This window comes from Anoplolepis gracilipes, chromosome 3 (genome assembly GCF_047496725.1).
Source record: "Anoplolepis gracilipes chromosome 3, ASM4749672v1, whole genome shotgun sequence".
NCBI lineage: Eukaryota > Metazoa > Arthropoda > Insecta > Hymenoptera > Formicidae > Anoplolepis > Anoplolepis gracilipes.
This window is the reverse complement of record NC_132972.1, coordinates 13,023,095-13,042,630: the sequence shown is the minus strand read 5'-3', so window position 1 is coordinate 13,042,630 and position 19,536 is coordinate 13,023,095. Positions and strand designations below refer to the sequence as shown.

At 24.7% G+C, this 19,536-nt stretch overlaps 2 protein-coding genes across 2 annotated transcripts; both read left to right on the top strand.

Annotated features, from left to right (window-relative positions):
* The first annotated feature begins 3,591 nt into the window (after window positions 1-3,591).
* On the top strand, window positions 3,592-11,411 carry LOC140663581 (transmembrane protease serine 9-like). The gene is made up of 9 exons (XM_072887836.1): window positions 3,592-3,697; window positions 4,795-4,945; window positions 5,096-5,360; window positions 5,946-6,083; window positions 6,588-6,735; window positions 8,960-9,110; window positions 9,680-9,938; window positions 10,757-10,894; window positions 11,089-11,411. Exons 1-9 carry the CDS (start codon window positions 3,646-3,648, stop codon window positions 11,230-11,232), a joined length of 1,446 nt encoding a protein of 481 aa, XP_072743937.1. The 5' UTR covers window positions 3,592-3,645; the 3' UTR covers window positions 11,233-11,411.
* A 4,183-nt stretch (window positions 11,412-15,594) lies between these two features.
* On the top strand, window positions 15,595-18,543 carry LOC140663784 (chymotrypsin-2-like). The gene is made up of 5 exons (XM_072888248.1): window positions 15,595-15,692; window positions 15,934-16,093; window positions 16,704-16,947; window positions 17,479-17,616; window positions 18,037-18,543. Exons 1-5 carry the CDS (start codon window positions 15,641-15,643, stop codon window positions 18,190-18,192), a joined length of 750 nt encoding a protein of 249 aa, XP_072744349.1. The 5' UTR covers window positions 15,595-15,640; the 3' UTR covers window positions 18,193-18,543.
* The last annotated feature ends 993 nt before the right edge of the window (window positions 18,544-19,536 follow it).

Here is a 19,536-nt window from a genome sequence, read left to right as displayed (position 1 = left end):
AATCATAGTGATTGACAGCGATTCAAAGTATAGGGTGTAGGCTTAATTACTATTACATATGTATATGTATATTAAACATAAAACTGTTTAATATTAATATTAATACTTTAATACTTTTACATTTTAAAACAATACAAATAAAACATTCTTTTTCTTATTGCAATATTTCCATTTCTTTTAGTTTATAATGAAATTTATCTTATTATTTTTTATATTACATAATATAAAATTTAATTTATATAATAATTACAGAATATATATTGTAATTTGAAGAGATTATATAAATCATAAATTATGCGTAATTATATATAATGTTATATAATAAAAAAAGAAACATAATAATATAAAAGACTACAACAGAAAACAATAATATCATAGATACTTACGTTATTTCTTTTATAATGTATTTTTAATATTGTTTACTGTTGTATTTTTCATATTAGTATATTTTTATCTGTTATACTTTTTATTGAATATTGTACCTTTGTTATATATAATAAAGGCAGACTGATACAAAATGGCGCCATCTCTTGAGAAGATAAATTATCTTTTCGTCTAGCATACAGGAAACGTGATAGTAACTTTGGAGGATATGTACCATATCAAGGTTAAAATGTACCATGTTTATGTATTATTTTGCTCGATAAAGTTTCTTTTCTACCGGTAAACGTTTAGATTACAATGAAGAGGAGAAAGAGGCAAATTGATTTTATAATTGTTTTTGTATAGCGTTAACTTGATAAACATTTATTTAGCAAAAAAAATAATTTTAAATTATTCCTAATTTAATGTTTGTATTGAAAAAATTAATGTCCGAAAATTATATGTAATTTGTGAAGCTTTTTTTATTTGTAACTTTTTAATAAATAACGAGCTACAATTTTTTTATGATTACTAAGGATAATGATCTTGACAATATATGTCAAGATCCAAACGATTCAATCTGATTATCTTATTATAAACATTTATTTTTCTACCAGGGGAAGAATCATTCTAATTTGTTGATCATATCTTAAGATATGTTATCGACATCAAATTTGATTTTTATTCTATGATTTCAGCTGAAAAAGTCGCGTAATACATAATACAGGAACCCTGATATGTATAGCGGAAGCATGCCTTCCATACGTGCTGGACTAACTTCTGGCTTTACAAGAATAACAGCAATCTAAGCGCGTAGATCTGTGGAAAATACAATATTCTGGCAGTGTACTTTAAAGAACATATTCATGCAAGTCTTACGTTCTTAAATTTGATGGGAATGAGAGTAATCTTGTTATAGTGGATCAGAGCGTACATTATACTATTACGGTTCTACTGTAGTTTATATTTATATATTTAAAATATTTTTTTTAATAACTGGAAAAATAAAATCACTTCTTACAATAATTTTAGTTATAATGATAGTGCATCGGTTTCATGGGAAATAAAATTTTCTATGAAATCGATCACTTGTACACAGGGCACAAAAAATTTCTTGGTCTCTCATACCAAGTAATATAAATTAAATTAAATCTCTATATTTGAGATTGTAACTAATTTTTCAGTTTGCATAATTATGAAATACTAACATGTAAAATATTATAAATACTGTTTTTTAATGCTTTTTAATATTATATTTATTTATATTTTATTATGTAATCATAAGATAGATTTAACACAAATTATGGAGCTTATAATTAATCATATGTCATTTTATTCATTCTTCTCTGTGATAACTCAAACAATTATCTTACGATTACGATATCAAACGATAAAAATAACTCGTAGATAACATCAAATCTCACACACGATTTCTCAAAGACTGATTAAATTCTTTTCTAGATAATGTGTTGGAAAATCCATTTGATTATAGCTTTAGATAATAAATATTAACAATCTTGTGATATTAAAGATGCACTTAATAATATTATTTATCAAAATATTTTTGTATCTAATATTTTTGATATCTAATTACTGAGTATATACATAAATGTATACATAAATGATTGATTCATTTTCATAATCATATGCAAAGCACTAAAAACAAAAAAAAAATAACTTATATAATATATTGATAGACACATACTTTTTGCTAATTCTTAATGTTTTATTTTATTTTAAATACAATTAAAAATTAATTGATTTTTTTGAGAAAATACGTATAGAACGTATAGAAATCAAGGATATTTAAAGAAATTACATTTTATTATTAGTAAAAATAACACATGTTTTATATTAATTTTGTTACGCTCTATGAATAGAAATATGCAAAATTACTATAAAATAAATTTAAAAAATTTACAAACTTATTATATAAAAATATATGCTAGATTAACAAATATATTTAAAAAATATATGTACAGAATTATTTATTTAAAGAAAAAAATGAGTAATATTAATAATATTACAAGTTAAACCACAAAATACAATTTCTTGTGCTTAAAACTGATTATTTCTCGAGTAGATCCATAAACATAGAAATAAAAATATTTTTTGTTGCGTTAAAATCTTTTGATATTTATATTAATAGACAAGATAATCACGATAAAGGAATTATAAAGTAAGGCTGGATATACACCTAGCGAACGAACAGCGAACGTAAATTCTAATTACTTTTTTTATGTATTGTATTAAAATCTCGACATACTGTAGCGAACATCGAATCTGGTCGAATGCTAGTATTCGGTGCAATCAAGAAAAGGAACAAACAACTTATGAACGCGAACGCGAATATCCAAACATTCACTGTTCGTTTCCGCGTTCGTTCGCTAATGTATACCCACCCTAATATTGATAACCAAAGCAATCATTCATTATACACAATCCATTTCAGTGTTCAAATTATAACAATTACTACAATTAATTTATATAATATTCACTGTTCTATGGTATCTAGCCTCTTACTTTTATATATAAAGACACTTTTAATAATAACACAACAAAAACATAATAACATAACAAAAACAACAATAATAACAATAATATAATAATAATGTGTGTGTGAGTGTGTATGTGTAAGTCACTCACTTATCAACCATTCATTATATACTGAATAAAATTCTTTTCCTGGTTTAAACAATCAATGGTTAATAAACTGTCTAAAATTTTTTTGTAAACCGTTATTAAATTGTATCACAATATAAAAGATATATTAGAATCTTATATTAAAATAAGTTCCGTCATAACTCTGATTATCTAACTGAATTATTATATGGAATATCTAAAGATCTATCAGAAATCCCTTTTTAGTTATAATTTCTAATAAATTTAGAATTGGCTTTTTACAATATACGATATTCGAAAAATCGTAACAAGTAGTTTAATAAAAAAAGATTTTAAGTAGAAATATTTCGATTATCGTATCACGTATTTCGAAGATAAAAAATTTGAAGCTTCGTTTGAAAATAGATAAAGATCTTCACAGATACGTAATTTGGCTTTATGTCTAATGATTTAGCACAAAAAATCGAGATTATTACGATATCAAGTAATAATATCGTCTAATGATTAAATCTGTCAAAGATTAAGAAGAAATATCATTTTTATCATACATGTACATCATATATGTACATATTCTAAAACACTTTCCGATGTAGTGGAAAGCTCAGAAAATGTATATATATCTACCAAAAGCTTTATTATTATCAGTACCACGGTATCACTATGTACGCGTTTTTTGCCTTCGTAGTCGCCTGTTTAGCAGTAGCCGCTCACGGTAAGAAAGAAAAGAAAAAAGAGAAACAGACAAAGAACACAAAAGCAAAAATTAAAATAAATTTATTAAACACAATTATTCTTAAAAGATTGATTTAGTCTTTCTGAGCAATATATGTATATAAATTTAAAAAAATTGACAAACAAATGAACTTATTAAACTTAACATTTTTGTAATGATTATATAAAATTAAACCATGAAATCTCTATTTTAATCATTTCATATAATATAATTATTCGTACTTAATAATGATATTACTTTTTATATCAGAATTGATGTTGTGACTGCATTATTTTAAATTATTTTAATAATTGCTGAATAATATAGGGTGAGTCAAAGAAATCTGACGATTTTTAAAATTAAATTAAAAAAATACAATATAATTTAAATATTTATTTCTTGTTAGATAACAATAGATTATAACGATTCGCATTGTAGTTTGCACTATGTTATCTGTAATAACTGTAATTTTTTTCTTGTATATTATTTTTGAGTTTATTAATATACAGAAAAATTATAGTTATACCAGACAATATGGTGCAAACAGCGATGCGACCGATGTAGACTAGAGCAATGTAGGATAAATGCGGCTAACATTTGGTAAATGTAAAATTTTTTTTAATTTAAAAAAATGAATAAAATAAAGTAATATCTTCAAATGGCACTCCATATACTATTTTTATCTGACAAAAAATAAATATTTAAATTATTATATTTCATTTTTTTATTTAATTTTGAAAATCATCAAGTTCTTTGATTCACATTTAGTGTTCTTAGAAAATTTTAATTCTCTTTGTTTAAGTCAGCAATAATTCAATAGTTGAATAAAATATAGGTAGGATAAAATATATGTATATTTCAATTCTTCGATACTAAAGAAAGAATATTGTTATATATACAATAATACGTTTATTAAAAATAACAATTTGGGAGACTTTTGTGCACTTGATAAATAACAATTTATGAAATTGCAAATATTTTACATTATTGGCATTTTTTTATGATAAAAGCCATTGGGTCAAAAATCTTATTATTATTAATTATTAATTATTAAACATTCTGTTCTATTTTACATATCTATTCATATGGTTACGTAGGCTACCCAAATGGTCAAATTGTTGGCGGAGAAGATGCTCCGGCCGGCAAGTATCCGTATCAAGTGTCGTTGAGAAGATTTGGAACTCACAGTTGCGGTGGATCCATCATCAGCAGGCAGACTGTTCTCACTGCTGCTCATTGTATAGTAAGGTTTGTATTTTTCATTTTTGTTGTATATTATATGCATATATATGTGCGTAATATAACAACACAAAGTAGGTTTTTTATGTTCCCGAAATGCAAAATTTAGAATCTAAGAAGCGAAAAACGATCAATAATTAAACTGCGTTTGTTTAACAGTTACACTAACAATCCAGCGGCTTTGGAAGATCTAACCATCCATGCTGGTACAAATCTTTTAAGCGAGTCTGGTGTCGTTTACACAGCAAGTCGAGCTATTGTTCACAAGAATTTCAATCCTTATCAACTAACCAATGACATTGGTTTACTTATTCTGTCAACTGCTGTAGAATTTAAGCCACTGGTACAGCCCATATTACTTGCAACAGATGACATTGCTCCCGCTGGTTCTCCCGTCGTCTTATCTGGATGGGGAATGACATCGGTAAGATCATTAAATAAAATAAAGTAACAGTTTAAAATTAAATATTTCTTTTACATATTAAAAGTACATACACAATTTTGACTTTATTTAATATTCTATCAATTATCTTAATATTTAACAAATTAAATTCGTTAGGAAATTGCTATAGAAATTTTTGTTTCTTGAAATAGTTGTTAATCTTAAAATGGTATCAATAGTAAAAAATATAATTACGTTATTTCAGTTTTATATAGTTAAATAAAATTTATAACAAGTAAAAAGAAATAATAAATTGCATGCATAAAACGATGAAATAATTGTGCTACATATATATATATGTATATACACACATATATATACATATACAATATCGCCGATACTAAAATATAATATGTACCTTTTGTAATATTTCAAGTTATTGTTTTTAATATAAAAAATGGATGGAATAGAATTAAGATAGGCTAATAAATAGTTTTTTGAGAGCTTACGTAAAAACTTAATATGCATATACAACAAAATTAATTATATATTTTTAAAATTATCTTAAAGATATCACATTATTTTGTAATATATTATAATATATTAATTTTATAATTTATTATCTAGCTTGATGATCTGATTCCTGATAAGTTACAACAAATCGATTTGAACGTTTATGATCAAGATAAATGTAAAGAACAACACTCGACTTTACAACCTACTCACATTTGTACACTAACAAAATCAGGCGAAGGCGCGTGCTATGTAAGTACTGGTTCCTCAAACACTTAATTATTTAAAATATTGTTGCACAAGAGAGACACGCATGCAATAAATGAGAAAGTACAATATAATTTGTTTAATGCAGAGTATTTCAGAATACTTTAAAAATCTATATATACATTTTGTAAACATTAAATATTTTATCGACTGAAATATAACTTCAAGTATAAAAATTACGAATTTTTTTACGATATATTTTATACTATTTATTTCACAATTATATCATAAATTTTTTATCAGAATTGAGTTAAACATATTAAATATAAATATGAAAAATTTTTGTAACCACCAACTAAGTCCCTTCTTGTCAGAAGCTGAAGAAATAAAGATATATATATATATATATATATATATATATATATATATATATAAATATTAAATATAAATATATCTACAAAATCATATTTTTCGATGTACGGCATAAATCATGTATTATAAATGATATAAATCGATTAAAGCAAATTGTTATTATTTTTTAATTTTCAGGGTGATTCCGGTAGTCCTCTTGTTGCTAAAGATGTTCAGATTGGTATTGTTTCTTTTGGCGTACCATGCGCTCAAGGAGCTCCTGATGTATATACTAGAGTATCCGCTTTCAGAGAATGGGTTAAAGAAAATGTTGTTGGTGACATATAAGTAAAATAAAATAAGATGTATTTTACACTTAGATATATAAGTGTAAAATACATCTTATCTTAAGATGTATTTTACACTTTTTCTATCTAATAATCTTTTTATTTTCAACTAATACTTACACAACCTATAATACGTAATAAAACTAATAATAGAGTAATAATGCGATGAAATGCGATAATCAATATTATATCTTAATATATTCTATTAATTTAATTTGAGTGAATTATATAAAATTAATATTTGTAATAATTTTAATATGTAATACAAGTGTCAGAGTTAAATGTATTAACTTAAAATATGAATTTAGAAAACAAAAAAAATTTTCTAAAGGTATACTCGCGTCAACACTTTGTTTTAAGAGACATTGACATCTAAAGTTACGAATAAGAATGATAGAGTTATTTATGACTAAAGAATTATTTACGAACTTGTTTCCGTAATTGTACATGTCAAGATTATAAATATATTATAAAAATTGATATTATAAAAATATTATAAAAACAGTACATACAAACACAATATATACTATCATCACTGAGAAACTTTCTTGTCAGTGACATTTCTCAGTTTGTTCAACGCTTTTGCGAACAAGCGCATCATTATGTCTCGCTTTTATTCTAATAGTAAACATGTCAATACGGTATTCGTGTATGATTCTTGTAATGGAAATGCTAATGCTGTCTGTCGTGAATATTCCGTACGATTTCCGAATAAAAAGATTACCACACAAGACATACATACAATATATATACATATAGAGGGTGTTAAAAAAGACTCACGTATTTTGAGAGCAAACAGTATCTTGAAAACAAAAAGAAAAGCCTAGTAAAGGAATCTTAAAACATATACCTACTGTGATATTTCTTTATCGTCTTTATAGGAAAACTGAGAGTATGCTATTTACTTTTGTATGTGTGTTTAAGATGGTGTGACAGAAAAACCAAAATAATAATTTTTGACGCAAAATATAAGTGCATTTATTTACTGCACTCGCTTCTTTATGCCTCTACTCCTTCCTGACTTTTTATATTCAATATATTAGTCTTTTTTGTTTTTATATAATATATTACTTAATTTACATACAATATGTATAATAATAAAATAAACAAACAAGAAATATTTAATTTATAATTTATTTATCATAAAAAACATTCACTTTTGAAGTATTAATTGTATGTAGATGATTCAAATTAGAGAAAGTTTATTTGTAAACTGAAAATTGTTTATTTTTTATTATATAATACTGTAATTATTATAATCACATATACATTTTTAAACATAGCATACATTTTCAAATAAACATAATATTCAAATAAAAATTTTATTTAAATAAAAAATTTATTATTAATTCTTCTTCTTTATTTTTAATAATTCTAATTGTCACAAATAACTTTTTATTTATTCAAATAAGGAATTACTTTCTGTTGATGAATAAAATTTTATTTCTTATACAATTTCTATATTATTTCTTATTTATAAATTTATCCAACTCTGTTGATGTTATAATATCAAAACTAGAATGAATTGAAGAACTTGGCATTATCTTTCTATTACGTTATCATAAAATGCAATGTTCTAGATATAATAATCGATAGATTAGCTGTGTACCTATGTAATTTTTAGATAATGAACGTAATTTCCAATTCTTAAAAAAAAACGTATAACAATGATAAATGTAAACTTAATTAAAGTTCTCTAGCACTTTTATTACAATTTATATTACACATGTTCGAAGTATATAGCATATAAATAACACAATATTGAGTGCATTTTATCATACGCGATATCATAATAAAGAATATTAAGAAATGCCTCATACACGTGATTCAATATCTTTGCTACACGTACTTTAGGAACATATATAAACCTATGAATGCATGTCCGCTTCATTCAGTATCAACAAATCTGCCATAAAAGATGCATCCACTCGTTTGTCTTCTATTTGTCGCTCTGACATACGCCGTACAAGGTATATTAATCCATAAATAATTATTGAAAATTAATTTAATCAATAAAATTGTTATTAAAAAAGGTTCGATTGTAAATTTATCAAATCTGTAATTTTCTTAAACAGTTCATGCAGATGCAAAATTATTAGATTTTGTTAACATGTGTGATGCCACTTACTTGATATTGTTATTAAAAGTATATATGTACAGCGACATAAATATTGTATGTTTCTTTATGATACTAAAATATAATTTATTTATCTTTATCAAAAGGGGCCCCGTCTCCTCGCATCGTCGGAGGCAAGGATGCTCCTGTCGGCAAATTTCCGTATCAAGTATCATTGAGATTTGATAACTCACACATGTGTGGTGGTTCGATCATAAATGCTAATAACGTTCTTACCGCAGCACATTGTGTCGAAGGGTACTTGAAATACTATATATGCATATATATTTTGAAATACTATTTGAATTTTTATGTTAGCGTGTTGTTATTGAAATTCTTAATTAACTTGTTAATATGTATATCAAATATACATAAGACATACGAAATAATCAATGATTAAAAAAGTTATTTTCGTGTAATAAAGTTACAATCCTTTTAAATCTCTCTCATACTGGTTTCAATAAGAATTATAAAAATAAATTTAAAATATTTTTAATGGATCTATAAATAATTATAAAATAAGGATTCATAAAAATATTCTAAAAAAATACACTATTCTAAATTATTATAAATAAAATAACTGTGATTCACATATAAGAAAAATAATAATTTTTTCTAGAATTATTACAGCTGGAGAATTACTGTAATTACTATGTTTTTTATTCTTTTTCTATATATATTGAGCAATATATTATTTTTTGATACATTATCTCAATCCTAATAATTTAACTATAATCAAGAGTTCTATTGAATTCTTTTAATAATAAAATTTAATATTAATTAAACATAATATTATTTCATTATCACATACGTTTTCTCATTATTAGGATATCTAAAGCTCTATTACCATTTTTATCGATCCACGCCGGCACAAATTATTTGAACCAAACAGGAGATGTTTATAGAGTACAGAGTTATACTATTCATAAAAATTACAATAGATCTGAGCTCACTAATGACGTCGCTTTAATTAGACTTAAAACTTTTATGAAATTTAATGCATTAGTGCAGCCGATAAAGCTTTCGACAAATGATAAGGATCTTGAAGGCAAGCCTTGTACGTTATCCGGATGGGGAACTACTAGGGTAATTAAATTCATAATATATAAATATTTCTAAAAAAAACTCATATACATATATAGGACATGAAAATAAGGTGTGGAGAGCTACTTGTTGCATTAGAAATTAAAAATCAGAAATTAAAATATAAAATGTAAATATAAAAAATACATAACGTTTATTAGTAAATAATATCATAAGAAATATCATGGAGAATGTCATGAGAAAATGCATTGAGAAGCGAACTTTCTCATGATATTCTCCATGATATTTCTTATGATATTATTTACTAATAAACGTTATGTATTTTTTATATTTACATTTTATATTTTAATTTTTGATTTTTAATTTCTAATGCAACAACTAGCTCCCCACATCTTATTTTCATGTATTATTTTTTGATTATTTAATTTAGAGAACTTTTATACACCGTCAGTACATATATAGGATGTCCGCGGTCGCTAGGAATACAGCGAGAAGAAACAGCCCACTGTTACACGGTTATTATGCATGCGACTAGCAACCGCGTGACAGGGTTGGCTTTTCTCGCCACGTGCTAATACTCACACGAATTAGTCGACAATTTTTAATTAATTTCTCAATAATTATTGTGAAAGTCGCAAAATAATATAGAACTTTTTTGCTCAGTTTAATCCGCTCTACCTGTATATGAGATATTTTTTACGAATTACCGGACACCCTGTATATAAAAAATGTCAATATTTTTAGAAGATATATAACAATTCATTTTTTCTATATGTAACAAATAGTGTGAGAAAATTTCTATCATAAATTATTCGTTTCAACATTATTTTTGACAAATAACAATGCATTTATCCTTTTAGCTGGGTGGAACTCCTCCGAATAGTTTGCAAGAAATTGAGTTAATAATTTATTCTCAACAATTATGTAAGTCTGTATACTCAAATGTGATAGATAGCCATATTTGCACTTTGACTGAAGCAGGAGAAGGAGCGTGCCATGTAAGTCGTTATACATATACCATTGTTATGAAAAAAATAACAATACATATTTAAAAAAAAAAAAAAATGTTTCATATTAAATCTCTAATTATATATATTAATTGAATTCTTATCTCAATAATGACTTATAATTATGATTTACAATAATAAGTAATTGTAATATTGATGTGTTATTAATCATAACATTATTTCAGGGTGATTCCGGTGGTCCTTTAGTAGCCAATGGACGTCAAGTTGGAATTGTTTCTTTCGGTCAACCGTGCGCAATTGGACATCCAGATGTATACACAAGAGTGAGCAGTTTTATACCTTGGATTATTGAGACTATGAAGATATAGAAAATTATTTAATTGGTTTATTATAGATGATCTATTTATGTATGTGTATGATTCGTAATTCAATTAAACATAATTTGTGTGAATTATATTTGAAAGAAATGTATTACATTTACTTCTCAATCAAATAAATTGTCAATACGGTAGACTAATTAATAAATTAATAAATTTATTGAAACGTCTTTATGTCTTTTGTACAAAATAAAAACAATGTTTTTATTTACAATAATTGTTGCCTCTTGATTTACAATATATTTCGTGTATTATGGATTTATTATTGTAAAAATTAAAATTTCTGAATCTATATAATATTATACAGAAGCGTATTTGACAAATTTGATACTTCTGAAATATAAGTAAAAATCATAACTAACAATATTAAATATTTTTTTCATTAATTGATTTCACTCAAAAGATATATTTTTACATATTTATATCAATTGATTTTAAAAGGTTCTGTTTATTATAAAATATTTTTTTTGTATATTAGATATATTCTAATCATCAGAGAAACGGAGAGAATAAAAATATTTGTGTTTACAATTTTTAAATAAATTTCCGAGTATATATGTATAACGCATAAAGAGTTACAAAAAAATGATTTTATTGTCACTTCAGTTACATAAATAAAATTTTTAGCTACACTTTTGATTAGTAACATTTGTCACCTCTCAAAATCGTGATCGAATGTTTAATCAAATTTTTCTGATTTTTACGTATCAATAATATTGCGTATACATGTTTTCACATTACTTAAAAGTATATGTATATATATGTATATATATATATATATATATATATATATATATGTATATGAAGTAGCTTCCTCTTTAATAGTAATTTGTTTGTCTTACAATGCATTTATTCTTTACTCTCTTGATTATTTGTACAGCTGTGGCCGGACATGGTAAGTGAAAACATCATAAAATTTTATATACAATAGAATGTATATAATAACTCATAATTAATGAAAAATGGCGATCTAGATTTCACTGCTACAAAAACGATTTATGAATACGAGTCTGATAGCAATAAAAGAACATAAGATATACGTTTCTATATATTTTTAAATGTTGAAATTTTATCTTGTTTAAACTTGTACTAATTACAAAATTAAACTTGTACTATTCTGCGCTCTACAATCTTAAAAATCGATATTGCATCATTAATTCTTTTCCCTTCTTTTTAATATGGTAAATCTTTTTTTCAATATATATTATTGAAAAAAATGCAATTAGGAAGATATATACGTATAGGACATCCCATTTTAATTATGTATATATAATTTTATGACGTTTTCACTTACCATGTCCGGCCACAGCTATTTAACATTTATTTTACAAATATATTACATTGCACAAAGAATTGGTATAACTGCAAAAGTTATTACTATTTAATTCTACAACTGCAAAGTTAATACTAATATCATCCATGATTATTAATCTTGTAACACTACAAATTTAAAATATTTTTAAAGTCAATGTTTTAAACTCAAGTACATATTTTCATAATATTTATCTAATAATAAGTTAAGGATAGAACAAGCTAATATGAGCCAAGCGTAAAGTTTTGAGCGTAATAAAAATGAAAAATAATCATCGTTAAATTTATTAACTAGTAATATATTTTTGTTATCTTTGTTTAATAATATTTATCTTTATTCTTCATCTGAATTTTGAATAGAATTGTCAGGTTCTTTCATCGTCGGCGGAACAGATGCTTTATTCGGTGGTCATCTTTACATGGTGTCTTTGAGACGTAACAATAATCATTTCTGCGGTGGATCTATCATTGCTAAACGTCACATTCTCACCGCAGCTCATTATCTTATGAAGTACATTACTATGTTCTTATTTTGCGCATAATTTAAAAAAAAATTTTTAATCCATCGCTATTTAATATTTAACTATTCTGACTTGAATGATTTTCTGCATATTTTAATCTTTCAATATTCGAATATTTTAATTTTACTGTTTCTTGACTTCTTTATTTTCTAATATCTATTATAATATTAATTTAATGATTTTAATTATTCAATAATTATTCAAGTACCAAATATATATAATTTAATTAATTCACATAATTTAGATTTACTGATCTTAAGACTCTAAAAAATGTAACAGTTTATGCTGGCATAAACTTCTTGAAGGAAGCTGGCGATGTCTACAATGTTGAAAAAGTCACTATCCGTCTTAAATTTAATCTACTTTTAATTCGTAATGATATCGGCTTGCTTTATCTGAAAACAGACATAGTGTATTCAATAATGTGGTGCAACCGATTTCGGTCGACACCACAAATTCCGTTCTAATTGGCGATTCTTGTTTTTTGACTGGATGGGGAACACTTAAAGTAAGAAGCAGCGAATTAAATAAGCATCATCATGAAAGGGATAATCAATTACTCAGGTTTTTCTTTATATTTTATATCAAATTATATCTAAATCTTTCAGCATTTACATCTCTTTAAATGATAATTTTTTATGCATCTTTTATATTTCTTTAATTAATTTCAGTATTTAGGCAAAATACCTGACAAGCTTCAAAAACTCGATTTGAAAGTTTAATCGCAGACAAAATGCAAAATCTCATTCTGGAATGTACGGGATAGTCACATTTGCGCATTTTCAAAATATGGCCAGGGAGCATGTCACATAAGTATTAATAATTAATTTTAATTTAATTAAATAAATAATTTTAGCATATGCTGTTAAATGATAGTTAACATAGTTTTACGAAACTGTAAAACTCAATTATAATTCAAGGCTCTGAATTACAATTAAAGTTAATGTAATTGTAATTAACTATTATCTATTTTGTTCTTTTTATTCTCCCTTGTTTTGACATAACTTAAAAATTTTATTTTGATTTTTCTAAATTTTATAATAAGTCGCTTAGAGATGATTTCGGCGTCAAATCGCTTTTATTTCTAACTAATGTCTTTTTTAGAGTGATTCCGATAGTCCACTTGTTGCCAATGGTGTTCAGATTGGACTTGCCTCATTTGTTCGATCATGCGCAATTGGATTTCCAAATGTATATACAAGAATATATACTTTTAAAAATTGGCTCGGAGAACACGTCTTGAACCGAATAATAATAAAATAATTTAAATTATATACTGATTTAATAAATAAAAAAATACTTAAAACATTATTTTTATATAATGCAATAACAAATAATATACCTCTTGTATGACTTTATTAAATTTAAGACAAAGGTATCGTAGAATAAATTCATTAACTAAAATAACACAAAGATTTTTAATATTGAAAAAAGATAAGCACTATCTGCAAAGTATTATTAACACAATTTTTTCATATATTTTAAATTATTAATTGATCATTAATCATAAATCAAATTGTAACTATAATGCTTCTTAAGAATACAAATTAATCAAATATCATATTTTAACTTATTTATTTTATTGGCTAATAATTTATAATTATAAACTAATAATCTTGTTTTTAAAAACATTTGTTAATTAATTTTTTTTATTATTACCAAATAAAACAATTGTTTAAATGCAGTGATAAATGCAATTGTTTGATTATCTTATCGCCTATAAAAGAGTGTTATAAAAATTTTTTGACCACGTATCTGCAAATTCAATATGAGAATAGGACAAATTTAAATAAATTGATATTTTATATATATATATATATATATATATATATATATATATATATACTGGTTTATGTTAGTATATATTTATATTATGTTAGTATATATTTATTATATGAAATGATGTCATAATCTCTCACACTTGTTTATTTCTTAGAATATTTTCAGTGATAAAGATATTACTTTATATCAGCTTATTTTTTATAAAAAGATAATTTAATTTTTATCTAAACGTCGCGATTTAATGATAATAAATTAAATTAAAAGCACATGGCTTGATCATCATGAAACAAAAATTTATGCTAACACATTTAATTTAATATAAAATAATTGTAGGAATAATAAGCACAATTCGCAAGTTAAAACATGATTATTTGATGCAAATTTACATATAAGCTATATAAGATAAAACATCTTCCTGTTATGAAGATATAAGAAAATACGTAAATAGTTTTAAAATTTTATAGTTTTATAATTTTTATAATTTATATTTACAAATTAACTACTACATGTGTTATTGCAAAATTTAATTGAAAATTGTATAATATATTATTATGTGTGATTGTTAAATATTTTGGTGTTTGCTTCAAATCATTTATACAGCAATTGTACAATAAATGACAACATTGTAATTACTCGATAATTTGTGCACACACATTTTATACTGTATGCCAAGATAAACGTTACTTAAATATAGATACGTGTCAATTAATGATTTCAATCGACATCATGTGGATTCTTATATAAATTGAAGATAACATGTTCAATATGCCACAGTATTTATCGCTATGAGTGCTCTCGCTGTTCTTATAGTCTTGTGTTTGGCGTTCAACGCCTACGGTAAGTTTATTCACGTACAATCTTATCAAAGAAGAATTCGGGATTTTATTAATGTATGTATTAATATCACATGATGTGTAATCTTTTTATCGCGCATCTGACACATTTCGAATAAATTGTAAAGGATATACTCTTAATGTATATTAAATTTACTTCTTATATTTTTTAATTTTCAATTTTAAGTTTAAAAACATTTATATCTCAATAATTATTTAATAGATTATTTATTTACAATTAATAGGTTTGCCGAGTTTGCAGATTATTGGCGGCAGGGATGCTCTGGATAATTTATATCTTTATCAGGCATCATTGAGAGATTCATTAAATAACAATAAATATTTTTGTAGTGGGGCCATTATCAGTGCGCATTACGTCATTACTACTGCGCAATGTCTTACTGAGTATGTATTTCTTCTCTTTCAAAATATTCTAAGATTTTAATTTCTTAATATTTAATTGGTTAATCCTTATTCAAATAATTCAATAAAGATCAAAATAAACAACATTAATATAAATTAATATGTAATACCATTTAATAAATACAGTGAGAATTGACAAACTCAGTGCTATGAAACCTTATTTTGTAAAAAGATGTACCAATGTTTGTAATTTTACTCTTGTATATTTCGTCATTGTTCTATCAATATGATGATTACTTAAAAATTCTGTATGTGTGTAATAGCAGCTGAAAATAATGCTTTTTAAGTTGTCAAACAACTGTGATAGAACAGTCCTCGTATATTTAATTCTGTAATATTATTGTTAATTATGCTATTTTACGTAATAAAAATTAATGAAATAAATTTTATATTTAATTTAAAAATCTTATTGTCTGGAAGAATAAAAAGTTAGAAACTTTGAGAAATATTTGTGATGATAATTTGTGGCACTTTTAAAAAACGCAACCTATTTAGTTCATATGCAATTAATACTGTGGTACTTTTAAACATTTATATTATTCCGATTAAATATGAAATTAAAAATGCAAAGTAATTATTATTAACATTTTAGGAGAATCAATAATCCATATAGTATTAATGTCGGTGTTGGAAGCAATTACCTTGATACACATGTGCTATATAAAGCATCAAAGCTCATAGTACACGCTGGTTACAATAAGTTGTTAAATCTTAATGATATTGGTCTAATCTATATATCGGAAGCTATCCAGAATGTCCAGCCGATTACCTTGCCAACTGCCGATCGGAATTATGACAATTATCCTCTTTTAATTACTGGCTGGGGAAGACTCTGGGTAAAAAAAAACAAGAAATACATGAAAATCTAAACAATATTCACGCTTCAATAAATACAATTTTGAGGACTTTTAAGAAATATATAGTTTTTTATTATTTCAATTTAAAAACATATTTATTTTAAATAGAATTTAAAGTAAATATTTTTTAATGAAAATTAGAAGTTGGATGTTATTTACTTCAGAACATATTGGATTTTGAATATGAAAAAAAGAACTTATTTTGTTATTATTTTCCATTTTTACGACTATTTCAATAAATTAATTAATTAATTAAAAAGCACAAATATGTTAATATATTAACTGTTTATTAGTTTTAAAAATAATATCTAATAATAATAATATCAAATGATAAAAATAAAGAAAAATAATTTAGGTACTATCATCAAAATAAAAAATTTATAGATATTATGAGATATAAATTAGAAATTAGAAATTATAAAAGCAATGCTCTATAAAACCTATAATAATAATTCGGCTTATATTTTGTAAAATGAAATTTTAGTTAAATTAAATAGAATTTCTTTTTAGTTCAACGGTCCAATCCCCAATCGTTTACAAGAGATTGTAGTGAAAGGATATTCTCAAGAAACATGCGGCAGAAATTCCAAAGACTTCAAGGAAACTCATATATGTACTTTTACAAAGTTGGATGAAGGAATGTGCCAAGTAAGTAATTATATAAAATATTATATCGTATAAAATAGTTTGCGTGTATCAGATAAAACGTTTTTGTATCTGTTATAACGTTCAAATTTATAATAATTTGAAAAATAACACAATCAATTATTGATCTAATCTATGAATTAATATCAAAGAATAAAAATTAAAATTCTTGGTATATTTATTATATTATTTTTCAAAACTCGACGTTTTTAATAAGCATTCTTTATTATGAAGGTTACTCCTTTTTATGAAAGTAGTTTTAATATTGTATTATCATATGTAATGGAAAAATAATTTGCAATAATATTACAATTATATTATTAAATTCAAGATAATAATATACATTTTTAAATTTTAATTCTCCCTCTTTCTCTCTCTCGCTTTCTCTATCTTTCTGTCATTAATATATTAAATACATTCTAGGATGATGCCGGCAATCCACTCGTTGCTGATGGGGTTCTCGTTGGTCTTGTATCCTATAGTCTTTCTCCATGTGGCGCAGGTTTTCCAGATGTGTCTACTAGAGTATTTTACTATAAATGGTGGATTAACTTTCATACTAACGGATCTGTTTCATAAATGATGATGTCGCATAAAAATATATTCTCTAATAAAATATTAGTCTCCAATTTTTAATATATTCTCACGTACATTTATAAATAATGTAAATTTTATAGTGTTTATATGTTTCTTGTACGCATGTAATAATCATCAGGATCGATGAAGTATGGGTGCAAGGATGAATATGTTTTTAACAAAAATTATACTCCTAATTAACACATACACACACACACACATACATACATACGTATTTATGTACCTACAGATTACTTCTTGTACATTTAATTGTAATTATTATAATATATTTATTATAATATGTATGTATTTTTTGGCAAAGACTGACTGTACATTAGAAAGAGATTTAGTACTAGCGGAATATTTCTTTATTCTCGTTTCTTTACTTGTTTTTTAAAAGATTTTCATGATAACTGTATAATGACAGCAAAGATATATATATATATATATATATATATATATATATATATAGATCTTTGACTTTTAAATTTTGGGAAGCTTGTTTATCAAGTCATTAAATAGAAACGGTAAATTTTCGGTATCCGTTTGAAGGTTTAACCCATTCTTCTGTTTTTAAATTTTGGGAAGTTTGTTTATCGAATCATTAAATAGTAACGGTAAATTTTCGGTATCCGTTTGAAGGTTTAACCCATTCTTCTGTTTTTTGATAAAAAGCACTTCCGAAATCAATCTCTTACTGTAAAAGGTTCCTCATCCAACACCTTCATCTTAATATATCGATAATCATTATTTATCCATCTACTCTATACAGGATTTCTGTAGTATTATATTTAAGTCACTAATCTAAAAAGTATAATTTGATCTATTCTTCGTGCCCCACCAACTACGAAGGATCATATGCATCGGCAATATATTTTTTGGTGCGAGTTGAATAACGCTTCGAAAATCTGCATACGGTTTATCGCGTTCCGTTTAGACTGATTCTGTTTGGTTATTTAAAAGGATTTTTTAAAAGAATTTTTAGTTAGATTACTTATGCTACAATAATTTATCGATTTTTTCGTTTACGACTGCATGTTTTATTGCGCTGAAGAAGGCTCAAAGAGGAGTCCGAAATGTTCGCCACATTCTTACCATAATTTGTTTTAAATTACTATTGAATGCTTGTAAATTTTCTCATATGTATTTCTAAACACATCGAATTATACGCTATACCTATTTAATGTTATCCAAAATTTATTTAATTTATTTTATTTTATTTTATTGATATTGTTTTGCGTTCCCGCTCACTTATTGTTTCTAATAATATTTTAAATAAAAGTTATAAATATTGTTTGATAATTATAATATTTATTGTTTTAATAAAAAATGTTGTAAATGTAATAA